The following is an 18,796-nucleotide window of genomic DNA, read 5'->3' on the forward strand; positions in this document are numbered from 1 at the left end:
GGCTGTGGCCCACAGTTCATAGTTTGCCAATTCCTGATCTATACCCCTGAACCTTGGAGTGGATTAGAGGGGCTCTAAGGATTGACTCCTGCATTATTGAGGAATATAGCTGAATTCTAAGGACTCTAAGAAGGTCAAAAAGGTCTTGGAAGGGTATAAGAAGGTGTATATAGATGACTAGCATTTCTAGGAGAGCAAAGGTGTGCCAAACCTAATCTGCTTTTCCAAAATGGAAGCTGCTGCAGTTTGGATAGAATCCCAGCAATACGAGGCAGAGCTGGATTCCTGAACTGGTTCTGGGACTCCCAGAGAAACTGGACTTATATGGTATCCAAGAGTACATGATAGGGGTGTTTGCTAATTAGGAACATGATGTTCAGGGCTGGTGGAGCTAGAAAGGTTAATCAAAGTGTAACAGGGAAGAGTCAATTCTGACTCTTTTATGCTGGGTTTGCAGCCCTGGGATTTCTTTGGAAGGAATGATGCTAAAGCTGAAACTCCAGTACTTTGGCCACCTCATGTGAAGAGTTGACTCATTGGAAAAGACTCTGATGCTGGGAGGGATTGGGGGCAGGAGGAGAAGGGGACGACAGAGGATGAGATGGCTGGATGGCATCACTGACTCGATGGACGTGAGTCTGAGTGAACTCCGGGAGTTGGTGATGGACAGGGAGGCCTGGTGTGCTGTGATTCATGGGGTCGCAAAGAGTCGGACACGAACTGAACTGAACTGAACTCTGAACTGAACTGAAGTGAACTGATGCTGGATTTGTTTCTTTGACTTTAACCCTTTTTTTTTTTCTTTTTTACCACTTTTGTTATTATAATCATACATAATGGCCTGCTTCAGTGAACCCTGTTCCCTCTGTCTGACCCTTAAACTAAAGTGTCTTTTTTAGCTTACAGGGAGATCATTTGACCCTGGCTACCTGTAAATGACTGCAAGAAACTAACACATCCCCCTGCCTAAGGTTTGCCATCCTAGGAGATATCTGCAAGAATCAAATGGTCTTTTTGTTTCCTTATCTCCCTCCATCTTTGATCAATAAAAGAACCTGGAACCCAGACCCCGACAAGATGGTTATTTTGAGGCATTAGTCTTCCATCTTCTCGGTCAGCCAACTTTCCAAATAAAGCTGTATTCCTTGCTTCAGCACCTCGTTTCTTGGATTCAATGGCCCCGCATGCAACAAGCAGAGCAAGCTTGAGCTCAGTAACAAAAGTTCAAGAGGCCATTTCAGGGGGCAAATGATATCCTTAACTTCAGTTGAGAGTGTTATAGTTATTTTAGGCAAGTTACAGTTATTTTCTTAGTCGTTGATTGGTTTTCTAATTGATTGGAAAGGAAAATTTTAAGCTAATTTTTGTTTCTTTCATGGGCTGAGCAGCACGGTATGGACTCTTAGCAGCACAGAATCTTAGTTCCCCAACCAGGGACTGAACCTGTACTCTGTGCAGTAGGGGACTTTTCAGGTGGCACAGTGGTAAAGAATCTGCCTGCCAAGTAGGAGACGCAGGTTTGATCCCTGGGTCAGGAAGATCCCCTGGAGAAGGGAATGGCTACCCACTCCAGTATTCCTGCTTGGGAAATTCCATGGACAGAGGAGCTCAGTGGGCTACAGTCCATGGGGTCGCAGAGTTGGATGTGACTTAGCAACTAAACAACAGCAACAAACAACCCCTGCAGTGGAAGCACAGAGTCTTAACAACGGAACCACCAGGAAAGTCCCTTGAGCTAAATTTTTAAAAACATGTATGTGACTGGCAATAGATACTGTCTACCAATCATGGGAATAAATAACAATTTCAGTCAATAATCAAGAACTTATAACCAGTTTATGGAAAAGACTACTAAAAGGGGATTCCTAGGGAGGAAGTAAATTGAATCCAGAAAGGAAGAATGAAATAAAGATGGAAAAGTTTTTTAAAGTGATAAACACGTGAATAAATCTAAAATAAAAAAAGATGATGTGATGCAATTGGGCGTGACTGAGGGTGGGGGAAGTTTTTTATGACTGAGTAGCCAGTGAAGAATTTTCTGAAGGACTGACATTTAAATTGAGAGCTGAATGACAAGGAACCAGCCATGCCAAGATCTGAAAGAAGCATACCACACAGAGTGAACAGCTGATAAAAAGGGAATTAGGCTTGGCATGTTTGAAGAACAGAAAGAAAACTGCTATTGGGAGAAGTTCATGAGCAATGTGGTGAATAAGAGACAGGTTATACCAGTAGTTAGAGGTCAGATTATGTAGGGACTTCTTTCACTGTGTTGAAACAATGCGATTTGCATTTAAAAAATATATACTAAGGAATATTACTCAGCCATAAAAAGGAATGCATTTAGTCAGTACTAATGAGGTGGATGAACCTAGAGACTATTATACAGAGTGGAATAAGTCAGAAAGAGAAAGATAAATATCATATATTAATGCATATACCTGGAATCTAGAAAGATGGTAATGATTAACCTATTTGCAGGGCAGCAATGGAGATGAAGACATAGGGAACAGACTTGTGCACACAGTGGGGAAGGAGAGGGTGGGACAACTAGATAGAGTAGCACTGATACATATACGTTACTATATGTAAAACAGATAAACAGTGGGAATTTGCTGTATGATGCAGGGAGCTCAAACTCTGTGCTCTGTGACAACCTGAAGGGGTGAGATAGGGTGGGAGTCAGGAGGGAGGGGACGTATGTATACCTGTGACTGATTCATGTTGATATACAGAAACCAACATAATATTGTAAAGCAATTATCCTCTAATAAATATATTTTAAAAAAAAGAAAAAAAAAAAGAATACATGGCTGTTCCAGAGAAATTATATTAAAAGGGGCGAGAGATTAGGCAGGTAGATCAATTAAGAAAACACTTCAGTAGGCCAGGTGAGAGAAAATGGTGGCTTGGAGAAGCGTGGTAGAAGCAGAGATGGAGAGAAGTAAATAGATTTGTGATATGTTTTGGAGGTTGAGTCAACGTAGGGGATGAGGGGAAGAGAAGAATAAAAAATGACTCCTAGTTTTCTAATCTGGGCAACTAGATGGATGGTGGGACCGTTTAGCAAGGCAAGGCTTGGGGTAGAATAGATTTGTAGGGAAAAATCAAGAGTTCTGTTTTGGACACATTTCATTTGAGATGTCCAGTTCTTTAACTGGAGATATCAAATGGATAGCTGTAGGCTGGGAAAATCCCCTGGAGAAGGGAAAGGCTACCCACTCCAGTATTCTGGCCTGGAAAATTCCATGGACTGTAATAATGCAGGGAGTTGCAAAGAGTCAGACACGACTGAGTGACTTTAACTTTCACATGAATCATAGGGGAAGCGATCAGAAATGGAGATATAAATGTAGGAGTCAAAAGAATGTACATAATATTTAAAATCTTGATACAGAGGATGTTTAGCTAGGGGTTAACTGCTAAAGTTTAAGGAATTCTTTTGACACATGGTTACAAGGAGAAAAAAAACCCTTTATCTTTTAGAGATACATATTGAAATACTTACAAATGAAATGATGCCTAGTATTTACTTCAAAATAATGGGGGGAATGGGATGAGGTCTGGGTGAAACAAGATTGGCCATAAATTGATAACTGTTGAAGTGTGGTTTTAGGGTAAGTGGTGGTTCATTTTATGAATCTATCTACCTTTGTATGTGTTTAGAATTTTCTTTCATAAAAAGTTTAAAATAAGGGGCATTCCCTAGTGGTTCAGGGACTGGTTAGGACTCGTGCGGTCACTGCTGAGGGCCCGGGTTCAACTTTGGTTGGAGAACTAAGATCCCACAGGTTGTGCAGTGTGGCCAAAGAAAGCAAGCAAGCAAGCAAGAAAGAAACCAAAAGGAACTATTTTATTTATGGTCTCCATTAAAAGTGGTAGAAGCAGAGATGGAGAGATGTAAATAAATTTGGGATTAAAAGTGGTCCTCCATTAAAGGTGGTACTGAGGTAACTATTTCACAGTCAACATTTTAAACAAGACGCTCAGAAAGAAAGCCAGAATAACCAGAGGCACATGAGGAAGAGGGCAAGTAAGATTAATCAGGTAGACAGAGGTCACATATACAGGGCCTTCGGTATGGGGATATGACCGGGCTTACATTTAAGAAAGAGCACTTGGCTATTTATTCTAAGAACAAATGCTGGGGAAAAACATTAAGCAAAAATTATCTTAAATTCTGATATCCTAAGCATAATTTGTAAAGAAGTCAACTGATATTGCTAGGTATTGTATTACAGATACTTATTTAGTCCTCGTGATGTCTCTTTAAGGTAGGTATTATCATCACTATGGTACATGCTGGGGAACTTCAGCTCAGAGATGTGAAGTCAAAAGTCACGCAATTACAATTGGCACAATTCGAATTCAAATCTTTGTCTGACTTCAGTGATTCATTTTTCTCACTACACAATATTATGGACATGCTATGGACACCAAAGGGTTGCAGAGATGGTAGGTAAGCTAGTGCTTCTAAAAACTATAATGGAGAAATTCCCACCTGGTCACAGACCTGACTAACCACTAAATTAATTTCTCTTGATCCAGACTAGCTGGATAGAAATGATGACTATGGATACATTCTTGAGCCAAAATTTGACTGGTATTGCTGTCACCAACATCTTCTACTTCCGATTCATCTGTAATACTACTGCCAGAAGAGTTTTTAGATCACACTACTTCCCCCTTGAAAGCTGTTTCTGCTGCAAAATCTATAACATAAAGGCCAAACATTTCAATGTAGTATGCAAGGCTCTTCACAGTCTTTCTTGGCAGTTCTCAAACTTTTGGTTCTCTTAAAAGTTATTGACAACTGTAAGGGCTCTTTGTTTATGTGGATTATAGCTATTGACATTTATTTTATTAGAAATTAAAACTGAAAAATTAAAAAATGATTAATTCATTTAAAAACAGTAAACCTTTATTAACCAAAATAATATTTTTTTCCAAACCTCTTTAATATTATGGCTTTATAGAAGACCACTGAATTCTCGTATATGCCTCTGCATTCAATCTGCTCTGATATGTTGCTCTGGTTGAAGTATATGAAAAATATCTGGTCACATCCATGTATGTAGGTGGCAAGGGAGTATTAATAGTCATCTAGATAATCTTGGATATTCTTCTTTGGTACTATACCAGACCTTGCTTAAGTGGTAGTTTCTTAAAAGTTACTTGCAATACGGAATCTCAAACCGTATCAGTGAACTTTTTGTACTCAGTTACATTAAATTCATTGGTTTAACTTGCAGTTTCAATGGATCTTTTACTCATGCATAATTCTATAACATCCTAAATGGGATCATTTGGAAGTAATTGGTTCACTGAGTTATGTGGATCTTCCAAATGTTGACACATTTCATTATATAATTAAAAAAATCTTTTTTGCTAATGCCACCAGCAATCTCATCAGAAAAAAATGCTTAAGTATTATGAGGCTGTCATGGTAGCAGATACAAGTTTTCAAAAATCCTTATTTTTGTGTGAAAGCATGAATTTTATCATGGATGAGAAATACTATCAGTTGTTTTCCTTGAAGTAATAGGCTCACTGTGCTCATTCTTAAGAAAATATCTGCCAAACACCCAATTCTGAATAACCACAGCTGGTCTGCCACTTGTTCTTTTAAGATGGTCCATAAAAAAGAGGCTAGTTCAGCTTTGTAATTCAAATTTTGAAACTCCAACTATTTAGCAAATGGTTTTCCTCGAGACGACCATACTCTGGTATGCAGCACAAGTACTTTCTGTGTACTTTTCATTTTATCACACAGAATTTCTTAACAGATACATACTCAAGGGTTGAGATTTAATACGATGTGCTACTTCATCAAGGACATTCTTAAGTAAAACTGATGTTTGTTTTTCTAAAACTACTGGTACCACATGGTGCCATGGTTTTGATTCGCACAGGTGTAAGCAGTTTTACCCATTATTGTTTTTGCATCTTCAGTGCAAATGCCAACATAGTGAAAAAGACAAATAATGTCTTGGTATTATTATGAAAATGGTGACTTTTTCATGGTCACTATTTGACCTTGCACGCACCACACCTGAAGAACCACTGCTTTATTCATTATTCGTTTCCAGGCACCTGTCCTGCTTCTGTTGCCATCATCATCTCTGTGACTTTGCATATACTGTTCCTTTGCCTACAGTGTCTTCGTCAGCCACCTGGCAAAATCTCATTTGTCATTTAATATCTGGTTTGTATTTCATTTCTGAGAAGCTGACTTCATGTCTTTTAAGCTGATTTAATCACTCTGTTTTTTGTGCTTCTGTGCCATTCTGAGCATACATTGGTTAGCACTTATCACAGTGAGGGCAGAGGGTCTAGTAATATTTTTAAGCACCTACTATGTGCCAGACCCTGTGCTAAGTCTTTTACATGTTACTATTATATCCCCAAATTAATTACAGACTGAAAGTCCAGACAGACAGCTGAAGCTGAAGTCAAACCCATGCCCACTGTTTCAGCAGTGTGGTAATCTTTACCCCTGTTTATCCCTATGGCACATAGACAGCACAGTTAAGACATTCAATTTATGTGCCTTGAACAGTCAAATAAATGAACTTAGTAAAAAACCTCAACTCATAATGCAAGGCTCTACAAAGTCTTTCATCTTTCAGAGCCTAGGGTTTGGCCTTTGGTACAGTATTTTTCATTCTTTATGTACCATTTAGATTTGGAATCTTCATTTACTTATAGAAAAACTTGCATTTTCATTTCTTCCAGCAATGTGTTCCCAGCCGTGGGATGGTAATTTAATGATCACATTGCCATCAAGCTGGAAACACAAATGTTGACATTTGACAGTAATGTTTTTCCTCTCAAAGTTGCTTCAAGTAAATACTAATGGTGTATCCAAGTAAATGAAATAATTACTGAAAAAGCAAATGGTGTATATTTTTCAACATGAGTATTCAAGTTTTAAACTCTCCAAAAAGTTTTTTTTAAAAAAACCTGTTTAACACTAATACCTCTTTTTCTACTTAGTCTGGGACATTATGAAATGTGAAAATTCCAGTGTGCCTCTAAGAAAAGCTTAATGCCTCAAAATTCCTTTATTTAAAATATAGTACATATCTTGAAAATGGGAGGAAGACCAGTGGTTCTCAAAGTATGGCCCCAGGATTAGTATCATCATCATCACTTGGGAATTTGTTAGAAGGACCCAACTCAGACCTATCAAATCAAAAAACTCTGGGGGCCTGGCCCAGCAATTTATGTTTCAATAGTCCTCCAGTTATTGAGATATATGGTCAAATCTGACAACCCGTGAGATAAATGCACTGTATCTTTTGGATAAATGGATGCTACCTTTAAAGAACTAATACATTGTAGAAGTTATGGTTGGCCTATATGCAAGTAAACCTTTGACAATATAAGCTGTTTAGCAAGAGGTCTGCCATGCCAAGGGTCCAGGCTACCCTCACCCCCACATACAGTGGCCATGCAGCTAAAGTAGAGAATCTCATTTCACTGAACAGAAGCCAAATTATTCCTTGACTCTGCCTTCCAGGATGTGGATAAACACACCACAACCATACTTAATGAGGAGTAAAGACATTTATTGATTTTCATGAACCATCTGCCATTCTGTCATAGGTAACTCCAGCCATGTACTGTTTAAATTGCTTCTTTTCTAAATGAAAGAGCAACCTGCAATACATGTGTTTTATTACTACTGGAGTACAATATTCTATCATCTACTTTCAGCTACCAATGACAAGACTATTTTTCCCAGGGATGTATTACCACTATTCTACTTGCTTTGTTATTGCATGGATTTAAGGAAAATAGTAACTTCTTAGCATTTTGACAACTAGTTGCAGGCATGTATAAAAAGCTTATTTAGCAAAGAATATATATAAAATTTCCTGGCATTTTGCTAGAAGAAATGAAGGCATTAAGGGCTGATTTTTATTTACATTTTTCTAAAGAAAAGCTGATGAGAGACTCTGTCCTGAACCAGAGTTTTCTGTCTTTGCTGAGAGAAGGCCAGACCTGGGAGAGAAGGCTCACTGTAAATCAAGAGGCAGGAAGACTCAGAATCAGATGAATGGAATACTCAGGGCGTATCTTTGTAAGAGTAAAAAGGGCAGGGGATACAAGGAAATCATCCCCTTTAACAGTCCCTTGTTCTTATTGGGAGTACATTAAGTTTGCTTAAAATACAAATGAGAAAGAAAAAAACCGTACACTTCCTAAACATAAATGTTTATGTGAGTGATTACAAGTGAAAGTATAAACATTTTGTTTGATTCTATGTACATTAACAATGCAACATTATAGGAAGAATAAAAGTTGTAGAGTGAGACAGATCAAGGTTTGAATTCTAGCTCTGACAATTACTAGCTGTGTGAATCTGGCCAATTCTTAATTTCTCTGATTTTCAGCTTATAGGGCTATTACAAGGATTTGATATAAATATTTGGGATATGACTTATAAAGGGTAGGTGATCAACAGACAGGTATTCAAGTATTAAAGCAAACTGATGCTTAGATAATGGGTATGCGTGTGCAGTTTGCCTAGTTGGATTGAGAGTTATACCACTTGGTCTCAATCTTAATAACTAACTTCTCTTATTTCGCCTACATGTTAAAAAAGTATAAACTGCTTGCCATTTCCCCAACCTTTCCATGACACATGAAATAGGACAGAAAGAGATAGAAGTAAAAACAACAAATATTCCCCTAAAAAATAATCCATATAGACATAACACCTTAGTGAAAGCCAAAAAAAAAAAAAATTGCTTAAAGAGTTTGACTTCACTTAAAGTGAAGTAAAGAACAGTATCACCATTTATTCATTTGATCTTATTTCTTCCTCATACTACCATAGCATTTCAAAACATACTATTTATTGCTAGTAAAGTGTTACAAATTTGTTTGTCTATGTTAAAGTTCCTCTGCATTTACCAGAATGCAGCAGGCTACTTTAGCTAAAGATCCAGGGCCATAAAACTTGTCCAGTGCAATACGATCATTTTAATAATATTCTACTCTTGGAATGCAGTTATAAAGATAGATGATGGCCACTGAGTGCTATTTACAAAACAAAAATAGCTCTCATACAACCTTAAAGATGGCAAAAAACTCAGCAACTGAAAATATGTTTTAAAAAATTCCTATATTCCACAAGTAGATTTTACATACCTGAGAATTTTCTTAGGAATCTGTGATGGAGATGAATGACTCCTTTTCTTCTTCTCTGAGTCCTGTAGTGACCCCTCCTCTGCTCCCCCCTTCTCTGTGACTGCTGACTGCTCTGCCCTGGCTTTGCCCTGATCCATGCTGAGCTGGCCTTGGGCAGGGTCGCACCTGTACATGAAGACAATGGCTGGCTTCTCGCTGGAGTCTCCTTTTGCCTCTGTGAACCAGCGATGGCGCTGAACTGGAGGAGGTGGCAGCATGTGGATGACTGTGCCATCCAGGCCCACCAGTTTCCCTTTCTCCCGGTCTTTCTCTTTGTCATCCTCCTCGTCTGTTTTCCGACGGCGGAAGAAACTTTTAAATGAGATCCAGCGTTTAGGTTTTGCGTCAGCTGCCCGCCTGCTGCCTTCAGAGTGCAAAACTGATTCAGCTTCCGTTGACCTGGTCGGGCTGGTTGGCTTGGTCCAGTTGGTGAAATGCCTCTGCAAAAGGTTACTCGCATGGTAAGGGGACGAAGTCGAGCGTGGTGGGGGAAAAGGGGCTGGTGGATCGCTTTGGGGGTTCGTCACTAATTTGGAGGGAGGGGTGGTGACTGGCTTTGTGAGTGGATCTTTCTGTGCTTTGGTGGTAGGACTTTCTGTGGTCTGAGGTGCTTCAGCCTCAGCGCTGGGCTGGGACATGAAGAGAGATTTGGGGCGCACCGGTGTACCCTTGGGTGTAGTCTTGGCAGCACCGGCATCGGGAGGAACTGCATAAAGCTCTTCCACACTGCAAGCTTTAGGGCCAGACTGGGGCGTTTCTGGAGGAGACTGTGGGGGCTGGATAGAAGCCACCATCTGAGAAAGCACGGTGCTCGCTTTCTCTCGGGTGCTACTGCCACCGCCCACCACCTGAGGCTCCTGAGTGCTTTCTGTTTTGGCCACAGGTTCTTGAGTGGTTCTCTGGAGCTTTGCTGGGGAGCTGTGGTTGGAACTGTAGCTTCTCTGTGGTGAAGACTGACTTCTGTTAAGACAGCTGTTAAACTCCTGAACCTTCTGAGCCACTGAGCCCCTTTTACGCTCTGTGCTGTTTGAAAACGCTTTAGCTTGGGGACATTCAGTGGGTTTGCTAGTAGCGTTATCAGACGCTTTGCTTTCAGTCTCTATTTCTTCGTAAGTGTGGCTTATTACACTTGTGGTTTTCTCCTTCACTGAAAGTTCTCCACTGGTTCCGAGAAAACTCTTGTAAATGGCTAGATTGTCATACGCATTTGGATTGATTACAATGGGAACTTTGATAGCATTTTTGGAACTCCGAGCATAAGTTGGCTCATCATGAATGATAATTGGAAAAGGTGGCATACCGGCATTGTTATAACTGTTAAATTTTATTTCAGACAAATTGGGTGACTTCACAGGGATGGTTTTGGAGGAAACATTTGTAGCTGTGGGTGAAGTAGGTGCTGATTTGTGACAGATTTTCCTTGGAGGGACATTTGGTCCAGTCCCACTGCTGATTAATTCAACCTTAGGTATCTTCTGTCGTGGACTGGTGCTGGAAGTCCATACTTCCTGGTAGCGGATGGCACTGGATTTTTGGAAATGGGCACTTATGTATCCTGATGTCAATGCAGGTGATGTCACCGGAGAGTTTGGAGTAGAAGATGAACTTTTAGTCTTGGGACTGTTAGCATGGCCCTCAAGGTGCTCACTGGCCATGGCTGCTGACACATCCACGACAGTATACGGCTTGCACAAAGGCTGTTCCAGATTCACAACTCGGTAGGGCTTTGCTTGCTCTTCCACAGGAACAAGGTTTATGGTTACCGCTTGCCCAGCAATATCTGTAGAGGCTTTACTTTCTGGCTTCTCAGTCTGTACAGCAATCTTGCCATCCTTCTCTTCTAATCGGAGAGCAAGGACTGCTTTGTGTGTCTCTGGAACTTTTACCGAGCTTTTAGAGGCTTGTGAGGAGTCCTTCTCCTGATCATTACCAGAGAGGCCTTCATAATTGGGCTCACTTTGCTTCATGTCCTTAGAATCTCCCGGGTTACCAGAAGCAATTCCCCCATTACAGATCTTCTGGGATAAACTGCTGGCTGTCTCAGAACGTGACTCTTCTGTTAAAGAGGAATCTGGGGATGTGGAGTCGGATGACACCATGCTCTGAGTGCTTCCTGGTCCGTAGGAGACCACAGAATTCTCTTCATAACCATTCAGGATTTCATCATAACTGTCATCATAGTCTACAGCACAGATTCTTTGCAGAGATTTATTTCGCAGGGGGACGGTATTCCATTTTTTGTCCACAAAGAATCGCACAGGAGACAAAGTGTTTGCCCGAAAGTTGGCAAAGCGAGGCTGCCCTCTCATGCGAATCTCCATGGCCAGCAGTTCTTCATCACTCTCATCCCAGCTCTCATGCTCCTCCTCCATGTTACTCAAAAGCACATCTTCCTCACTCTCTTCACCACTAGAAAACTCTGGGTAACAGAATCGACCCCCTTCATTACTGATCACTTCTGTGCTCCCACTCAGAATAACGTGCTTGCCCTGAGTATCCTTCATCCCGCCCATCATGCAACTTGGTGGAAGCTTTCTTTCCAGGGATCGTTTATAGCAATCATTTATTCTTCCTAAGAATGTCTCTCTGGAGTTAGTCTCATTTTCTTTTATTTGAGGGGTGGTATCCAAGCCTGCTATCTCCTTTAACACCTCAGTTAGTCCATTATTGTTATTTGAAATCTTCTTTGCACTATCGTTATTCCCATAAGGCTTAGGGACATGGCTAAATCCTTCAACATCATCTTCATTATTATTATTAAGTGGTTTCTGATTCAGGGCCATCCTGTTTCGGTTCCATCCTATGACGACAGGTTTATTCTCACAGTGTTCCTGTATACTAAGCTCACCACACACACTTTGCCCATCTGCCACCATCATAGTGGGCTTCACAGCGATAGTGGGTTTTTTAGCCACAGGAGGCCGGAAGTTTCCAGTGTTCCTGATACGGTGGTTGTTACTATGGTTGGCATTAGTTTTGTTGCCATGGGTGATGGGTGCCTTCTCAGGGTCTGGGGGTAGCTGGTGTAAACTTTTAGGTTTAAAGCAGTTCTTGCATTCACCAGGTTTCCAAACGTGTTCAGTAAAGGTATTACAAGCAGACATTTTTAAAAATAGAACTTCACAGACAATGCTCTCCTTTCAGTGCATGGCAAAACTTTCATCTGTTAGTCTTCACCTCCCCTGTGTTCCTTAGCAGCTCTTCTAAGTGTGATCAACCTGATGGCAGAAGGGGGAGAGAAGAAGAAGATCTGAATGGAAAAGGTACTATGAAGTTTATTTTGATGAATAATTAGAAAATATTGGCTCCAACTTTCCTTAAATCAAAAGACTGAGAAATAAACCAATTTGGGCACTTTATGAGTTCTCTTTAGTTAATTAGCATTTTGAAATGCTAGTTTTTAAGCCATAATTTTATGCATTCTCACTGAACCAAGTATATATAATATTTCATTTGATGTCTCTGTGACAGTGATACTGTGAGCTTCCCCTCTTGGAAATGAAACCATTCTTTCTGTTATCCTCCAACCTAAAACTTCTTAGTTCATGGTGGGTTCCTCTTCTTCTGCCTACCCTTTATGTTTGGATACCTCGTAGACTCCTCAAACACAATGCATCCAGGACTAATTGTTTGGCCACCTATTTTCTCAACTGTTGAGATGCTTTTATACTCTAGCCAGCCCTCCTCTACCCTCCAGGCCACCTTCTGCCCCTGTCTTTATCCTAATTCAGCTACTGTCACTATCATCTACCTAGATAGCTAAGCTTCAACCTTCAGATCATTCTTGACACCTCTCCCCTCACGCCTAACTACACACCCTAAAGCCTTTTGTAAATTAGTCTTGCCAACTTTATCTATTACATTTCACTGGCACTCCTTCCTATTACCAGACACTGCTGGTAGTTCACATACTCACCATCTTTTGCCTAGGTTCCTGCAATAGGTTGTTAACTGATCTCCATGCCAGTAGCCTCACCCCATCCCAATCTAACCTCTCTACCTTTGTTACTCAAACTGTGGTCCTTAGTAGAGCAGTATCAGCATCATCTTGAAGGCTGTTAGAAATGTAGTATCTAAAGTCCAATCCCAGTCCTACTGCATCAGAATTTGCATTTAGTGAATTCTCAAGTGACTCCACCATTCTCTACTACTATCAGATTTTTTTTCCTATAATTTTAATATGATCACCATATTACCTAGCTGAACTATTCTGTGGTTCAATATTACCTAATGCATTGGCTCCAAAAATGTCAGATAGGGGTTGCTAGATGGGTAAGAACCACCTGGGGAAACACCCAAAGTCAGTCTTTTACAGAAGAGTCCAGGAATCTGATCTTTAAACAAGGTCTCCAGGTAATTCTATGTACACTGAGGTGTTGGAACCTCTGAGTTACAGGATGAAATACAAGCCTCTTAGGTATTTAGGATATAGTCCTTGCCTCCCTTCTAGCCTTATGCCTTAAAAAATCAACTAGTCTTTTCAAACTCTAAATCCCACTGGGCTACTCATTTCTCCTTGGTACCATCAAAGTCACTTAGACACATCTCCATGAACAAGCACTTTCACTTTTAATTGTCTATTTTCTCACTGGTTTTTGAACTTTTTAAAGCCTGGGCTATATCTTATTCATTTCTATATGTCTAATGTAAGGAGTTGGATGGGCTTCCCTGGTGGTTCAGTGGTAAAGAATCTGCCTGCCAAAACAGGAGACACAGGTTTGATCCCTGGGTCAGGAAGATCCCCTGGAGAAGAAGAAATGGCAACCCACTCCAGTATTCTTCCTGGGAAATTCCATGGACAGAGGAGCCTAGTGGGCTACGTTCCATGGGCTCGCAGAGAGTTAAGACACGACTTAGTAACAACAATAGCAAGGAGCTGGATAAATACTGGTTGATTAAATGTGCTAGTTTGAGGCTTATCTTAAAAAAAAAAAAATCTTGTGGCTCTCTCTCTCTCTTGTCTCTCTCTTTGGCACAGTGCTACAGACCTTCCCACTACAATCTTATGTTTCCACTTTGGATATTATAATAAAGCTGGCAGTGGGCATGTACATGTAAGAACTATTTTAATAGCTGGAAAGTTTATCTTCATTCATGGACAATGACAGTGACCAGTGTCTTTGGTTTGTCAGAAACACAGCCTTTCGTCAAGTTTCAGCACATTTATAAGAAAGGAAAGAACATTTTCTTTAGCTAATATATACAAAGCTACATCCCTTGTAAACAACACTCACAGAGCACTCTGCCTCAGTGGAAGAAATGCAGACAAAGATCAAAGAATTCCACACAGAGAGTCCAATGACTTGGCCAAAATCTAAGTTCATTCTTTGCTGGAGATCATGGAATGTCTTTTTTCAATAAAGTTAAAATATATTTTTCAAGTGTTTGTTTGAAAGTATTAATTTACTCTTTCAAATGTTCTAAAAGTTATATACTTTAGTTGATAAAACCATTTCTTGCTATTCTTAGACTGAAACATTTTGAGCAAGGGGAAGAATGGCATAAAATTAGGCTGAAAAAGAGAGCAGGGTCCACATCATGTGGGGTCTTTTATAGTCCTTTAAAGTATAGAGTTTCCTAAGGGCAGTGGGAACCCACCAAAGGGTTTCAAACAAGGAAACAAGATGACATAATCTATATTTTAAAAAGACAGCTTTGACCAAAAAACCTGAAATACTTAGGTATGAGTCTAATATAGTATGTGTAAAATCTATATGCAAAAAACTAAAAGACTGATTAAAGAGATCAAAGACCTAAATAAATAGAGAAATATATCAAGTTCTCTCAGTGTAATTAAGATGTCAATTCTCCCCAAGTTGCTCTGCAGATTCAACGTAATTCCAACCAAAATCTGAGAGGATTTTTTGTAGAAATCATCAAGTTGATTCTAAAATGTATATAGCAAGGCCAAGAAACTAAAATAGCCAGAAATAATTTCAGAAAAGAACAAAGTTGCAGGACTCATATTACTGGATTTTAAGATTTTAATATGGCAAAACCAATACAATATTGTAAAGTTAAAAAAAAAAAAAAAAGAACAGTACTCTGAATGGAGGAAGAAAGTCAGAAACTATGAAGGTATCTGACCTGAAACATTTACTAATTTCAAAATAAAATTAGAATTGAGAATTTCCTCCTTTGTTGAGGAATTTGCTTTGAGCTTACCACATATATCAGCATCTGTAGGAAGAATATTTTCTCAATTAAAAATGCTATGATTATAGAGAAGAGTCAATTAAGGATATCAACAGCTTTAAGTTTATTAACCATAAGATGCAACTTTGTGGTATTATAGCTAATTTTTTGAAAATATTACAAAAAAATATACTAAAACTACATTATACAGAAAAATATCAGTGACCAAATATGAACAATAAATATGCTAAATAACTGATAAAATTTGTGAATATGTAGCAAAATAATTATTCTGCTAATGTTATTTTAATGTTCATATGATCCATAGAAAAAGTAAATTTTCCTTTAATGTATATGGTACCTTAATGGTTATACAATTTTTCATAGCTGTTTAATAGAATTATTTTAGAGGCCCATCAATGTAGTATAAAATAACTGTCATTCAGTAAATAAACATTTTAAAATTACTTAAAAAAAAAAAAAGACTCTTAAGCTATAGTAATCCTGACAAGGTAGAACTGGCAAAAGGATAGAAATATGTATACATGAGAGAAATGGGATAAACAAATTACAACACATAGGGCAAATATAGTCTATTGCATGTTTTTGTATGTTCATAAGCTAAAGATGTTTTTAAAATTGTTAAATGGTTGAAAAAAATTAAAAGTATTATTTTGTGACAAGTCAAAATTAAATGAAATTCAGATTTCAGTGCCCATAAATGAAGTTTTATTGGCACATAGCCAGGTCCAATTGTTTGCATATTGTCTACCCTTATGGCAGAAAGTGAAGAGGAACTAAAGAGCCTCTTGATGAAAGTGAAAGAGGAGAGTGAAAAAGCTGGCTTAAAACTTAACATTCAAAAAAATGAAGATCATGGCATGTCCCATCACTTCACGGCAAATAGACGGGGAAACAATGGAAACAGTGACAGACTTTATTTTCTTGGGCTTCAAAATCACTGCAGATAGTGACTGCAGCCATGAAATTAAAAGACCTTTGCTCCTTGGAAGAAAAGCTATGACCAACCTAGACAGTATTAAAAAGCATATAAAAAGCATATTACTTTGCCAACAAATGTCCATCTAGTCAAAGCTATGGTTTTTCCAGTAGTCATGTATGATGTGAGACCTGGACCATAAAGAAAGCTGAGCGCCAAAGAATTGGTGCTTTTGAACCGTGGCATTTGAGAAGACTCTTGAGAGTCCCTTGGACTGCAAGGAAATCAAATCAATCAATCCTAAAGGAAATCAGTCCTTAATATTCATTGGAAGGACTGATGCTGAAGCTTCAATATTTGGCCACCTGATGTGAAGAACTGACTCATTAGAAAAGACCCTGATGCTGGGAAAGACTGAAGGCAGGAGAAGGGGATGACAGAGGATGAGATGGTTGGATGGCATCACAGACTCGATGGCCATGAGTTTGAACAACCTGTGGGAGTTGGTGATGGATAGGGAAGCCTGGCGTGCTTCAGTCCATGGGGTTGCAAAGAGTCGGACACGATTGAGTGACTGGACTGAACTGTACTGATGGTGGTTTCTGTGCTACAATGGAGAACTGAGTAGTTATGACAGACCATGTAGCACCCTCATCATTTTGCAGTACTTTTCAGCACTCCATAAATTTCATTTCCACTGCCACATGAATCACTTGTATGAAAAGCATTTTCAAAGATAAAAATATGTGAAATTTCATTACAGATATGCATCAATAAATAAATATTTGTAATCAGCTTTGATGACAGGAAACACTAATTCTGAACCTGAACGAAGCAAAATTAATCATTGTTGATCTTAGCACAAACTATTTATCCCTCTCCTGAAACAGAATTCCATTCTTCTTCTTAAGTAGAGCTGTCTTACAAAAAAAAAACTATCCTCAATTTTTGCATTTTGAATTCTGTAATGAAATTCATGGAAATGTATTTTCTTTCTTGTTATACAAGTGTTTACATAACAATATCTTGGTTTCTGCTTTTTCACCTGTAAAACCTAAAATATTTATGATTTGGTTCTTTAAAGAAAAAGGTTACTGATCCTGGATATAGATCAGAACAGACATAGAAGAGAACTGAGACCAGAAATAGATCCACACAAATATAGTTAATTGATTTTTGATAAAATGAAAAGGATACCTTTCAACAAATGTGCTAGAAAAACTGGATATCCATAGGCAAAAAAATGAACCTTAATCCATAGTCACACCTCATACACAAAAATGAATTCAAAAGGGATCACAGATCTAAGTATAAAATGTAAAGCTACAGAACTTTTGAAAGCAAATACAGGAAAAATTCTTTGCAACTTTGGGATAAGAAGAGTTCTTAGATACCACACTAAATGCATGATCCATAGCGAAAAAACTGATAATTTAGTGTTTACTAAAATTGTTTTGACAAAGGTACTGATTGATAAGAGAATGAAAAGACAAGCCACAGATAAGAAATTTTTTGCAATGTTCATATTTAACAAAGAACTTTGTATCCAGAATATACGAAGAACTTTCAAAATTCAAGAAAAATAAATCCAATAAAAATAAATGCAAAAGATTTGAGCAGATACTCCACCAAAGGTAAAGGGATTGCATATAAACAAGGGAAAGACGTTAAATATCATTAGTCATACAGAAATACAAATTAAAACTACAGTAAGTACTGCCATACATCTATTGGAATAATTAAAATAAGTTAAAACCAAAAACTGGGGTTAAGGAGGATGTGATATGGAGCAATTGAGATTCTTACCCAGTGCTACTGGGAATGCTAATAGTTCAGTCACTTCAGAAACCAGTTTGGCAGTTTCTTATAAAGTTAAACATAAACTTCCCAGGTAACCCAGCAATTACATTCCAGGTATGAAAACTTGTGTTTACACTAAACACAGTATGCAAAGGTTGACAGGTAAAAACTGAAAACAATCCAAATATTGTACGGTGGTGGTTATATGCTTGCATGCATTTGTCACAACTCATAGAACTGTATACTTAAAAAAGGCAATTTTACTATATATAAATCAAACCTCAATAAATCTGACTTAAAAAAATAAAAGACAGTTCTGGCTGCTGTATAGGGAATGGACTAGGGGAGAACAGTACAAGAGGCCAGGAGACTATTTAAAGGGCAGTTGTGGGCAAAATAAGATATGGCAAGGATCTGTATGAGGATGTAGCTTCAGGGAAAGTGGATAAAGGTATATGATGAAACCCTGGATTTTAGACATTGAGGATTTAGGTTTATGCATTCAAGTGATTTGTGGGGCCATTTATTGAGACTGATGATTCTGGAGGAGGTGTAACATTTGGAGGGAAGATTACGAGTCCATATTTTGTTAGCCTGCATACTACAGACCAAGCAGTTGAATTTAGAAGTCTGGGACACAAGGGAATTCTGCTGTTCTCTTCTGTTTGGGATCTACTAAGACAGGAATAGCTAGGCCAAAAAGAAAACAGAGTGAGCTTGGGA

The 18,796-nt window shown here is 38.7% G+C and overlaps 1 protein-coding gene across 21 annotated transcripts in view; it reads right to left on the reverse strand.

Annotated features, from left to right (window-relative positions):
- The window catches only part of PEAK1 (pseudopodium enriched atypical kinase 1), a 315,210-nt gene that overhangs the window by 59,256 nt on the left and 237,158 nt on the right, over positions 1-18,796 (reverse strand). For all 21 annotated transcript variants that reach the window (XM_070775350.1, XM_070775352.1, XM_070775332.1 and 18 more), the window contains one exon: positions 9,160-12,416. In XM_070775350.1, the coding sequence (XP_070631451.1) occupies positions 9,160-12,302 (3,143 nt within the window). In that variant the 5' untranslated portion in view covers positions 12,303-12,416. The remainder of the gene's footprint in view (positions 1-9,159; positions 12,417-18,796) is intronic.

Source organism: Bos indicus, chromosome 21, assembly GCF_029378745.1.
Source record: "Bos indicus isolate NIAB-ARS_2022 breed Sahiwal x Tharparkar chromosome 21, NIAB-ARS_B.indTharparkar_mat_pri_1.0, whole genome shotgun sequence".
NCBI classification, from domain to species: Eukaryota; Metazoa; Chordata; class Mammalia; order Artiodactyla; family Bovidae; genus Bos; species Bos indicus.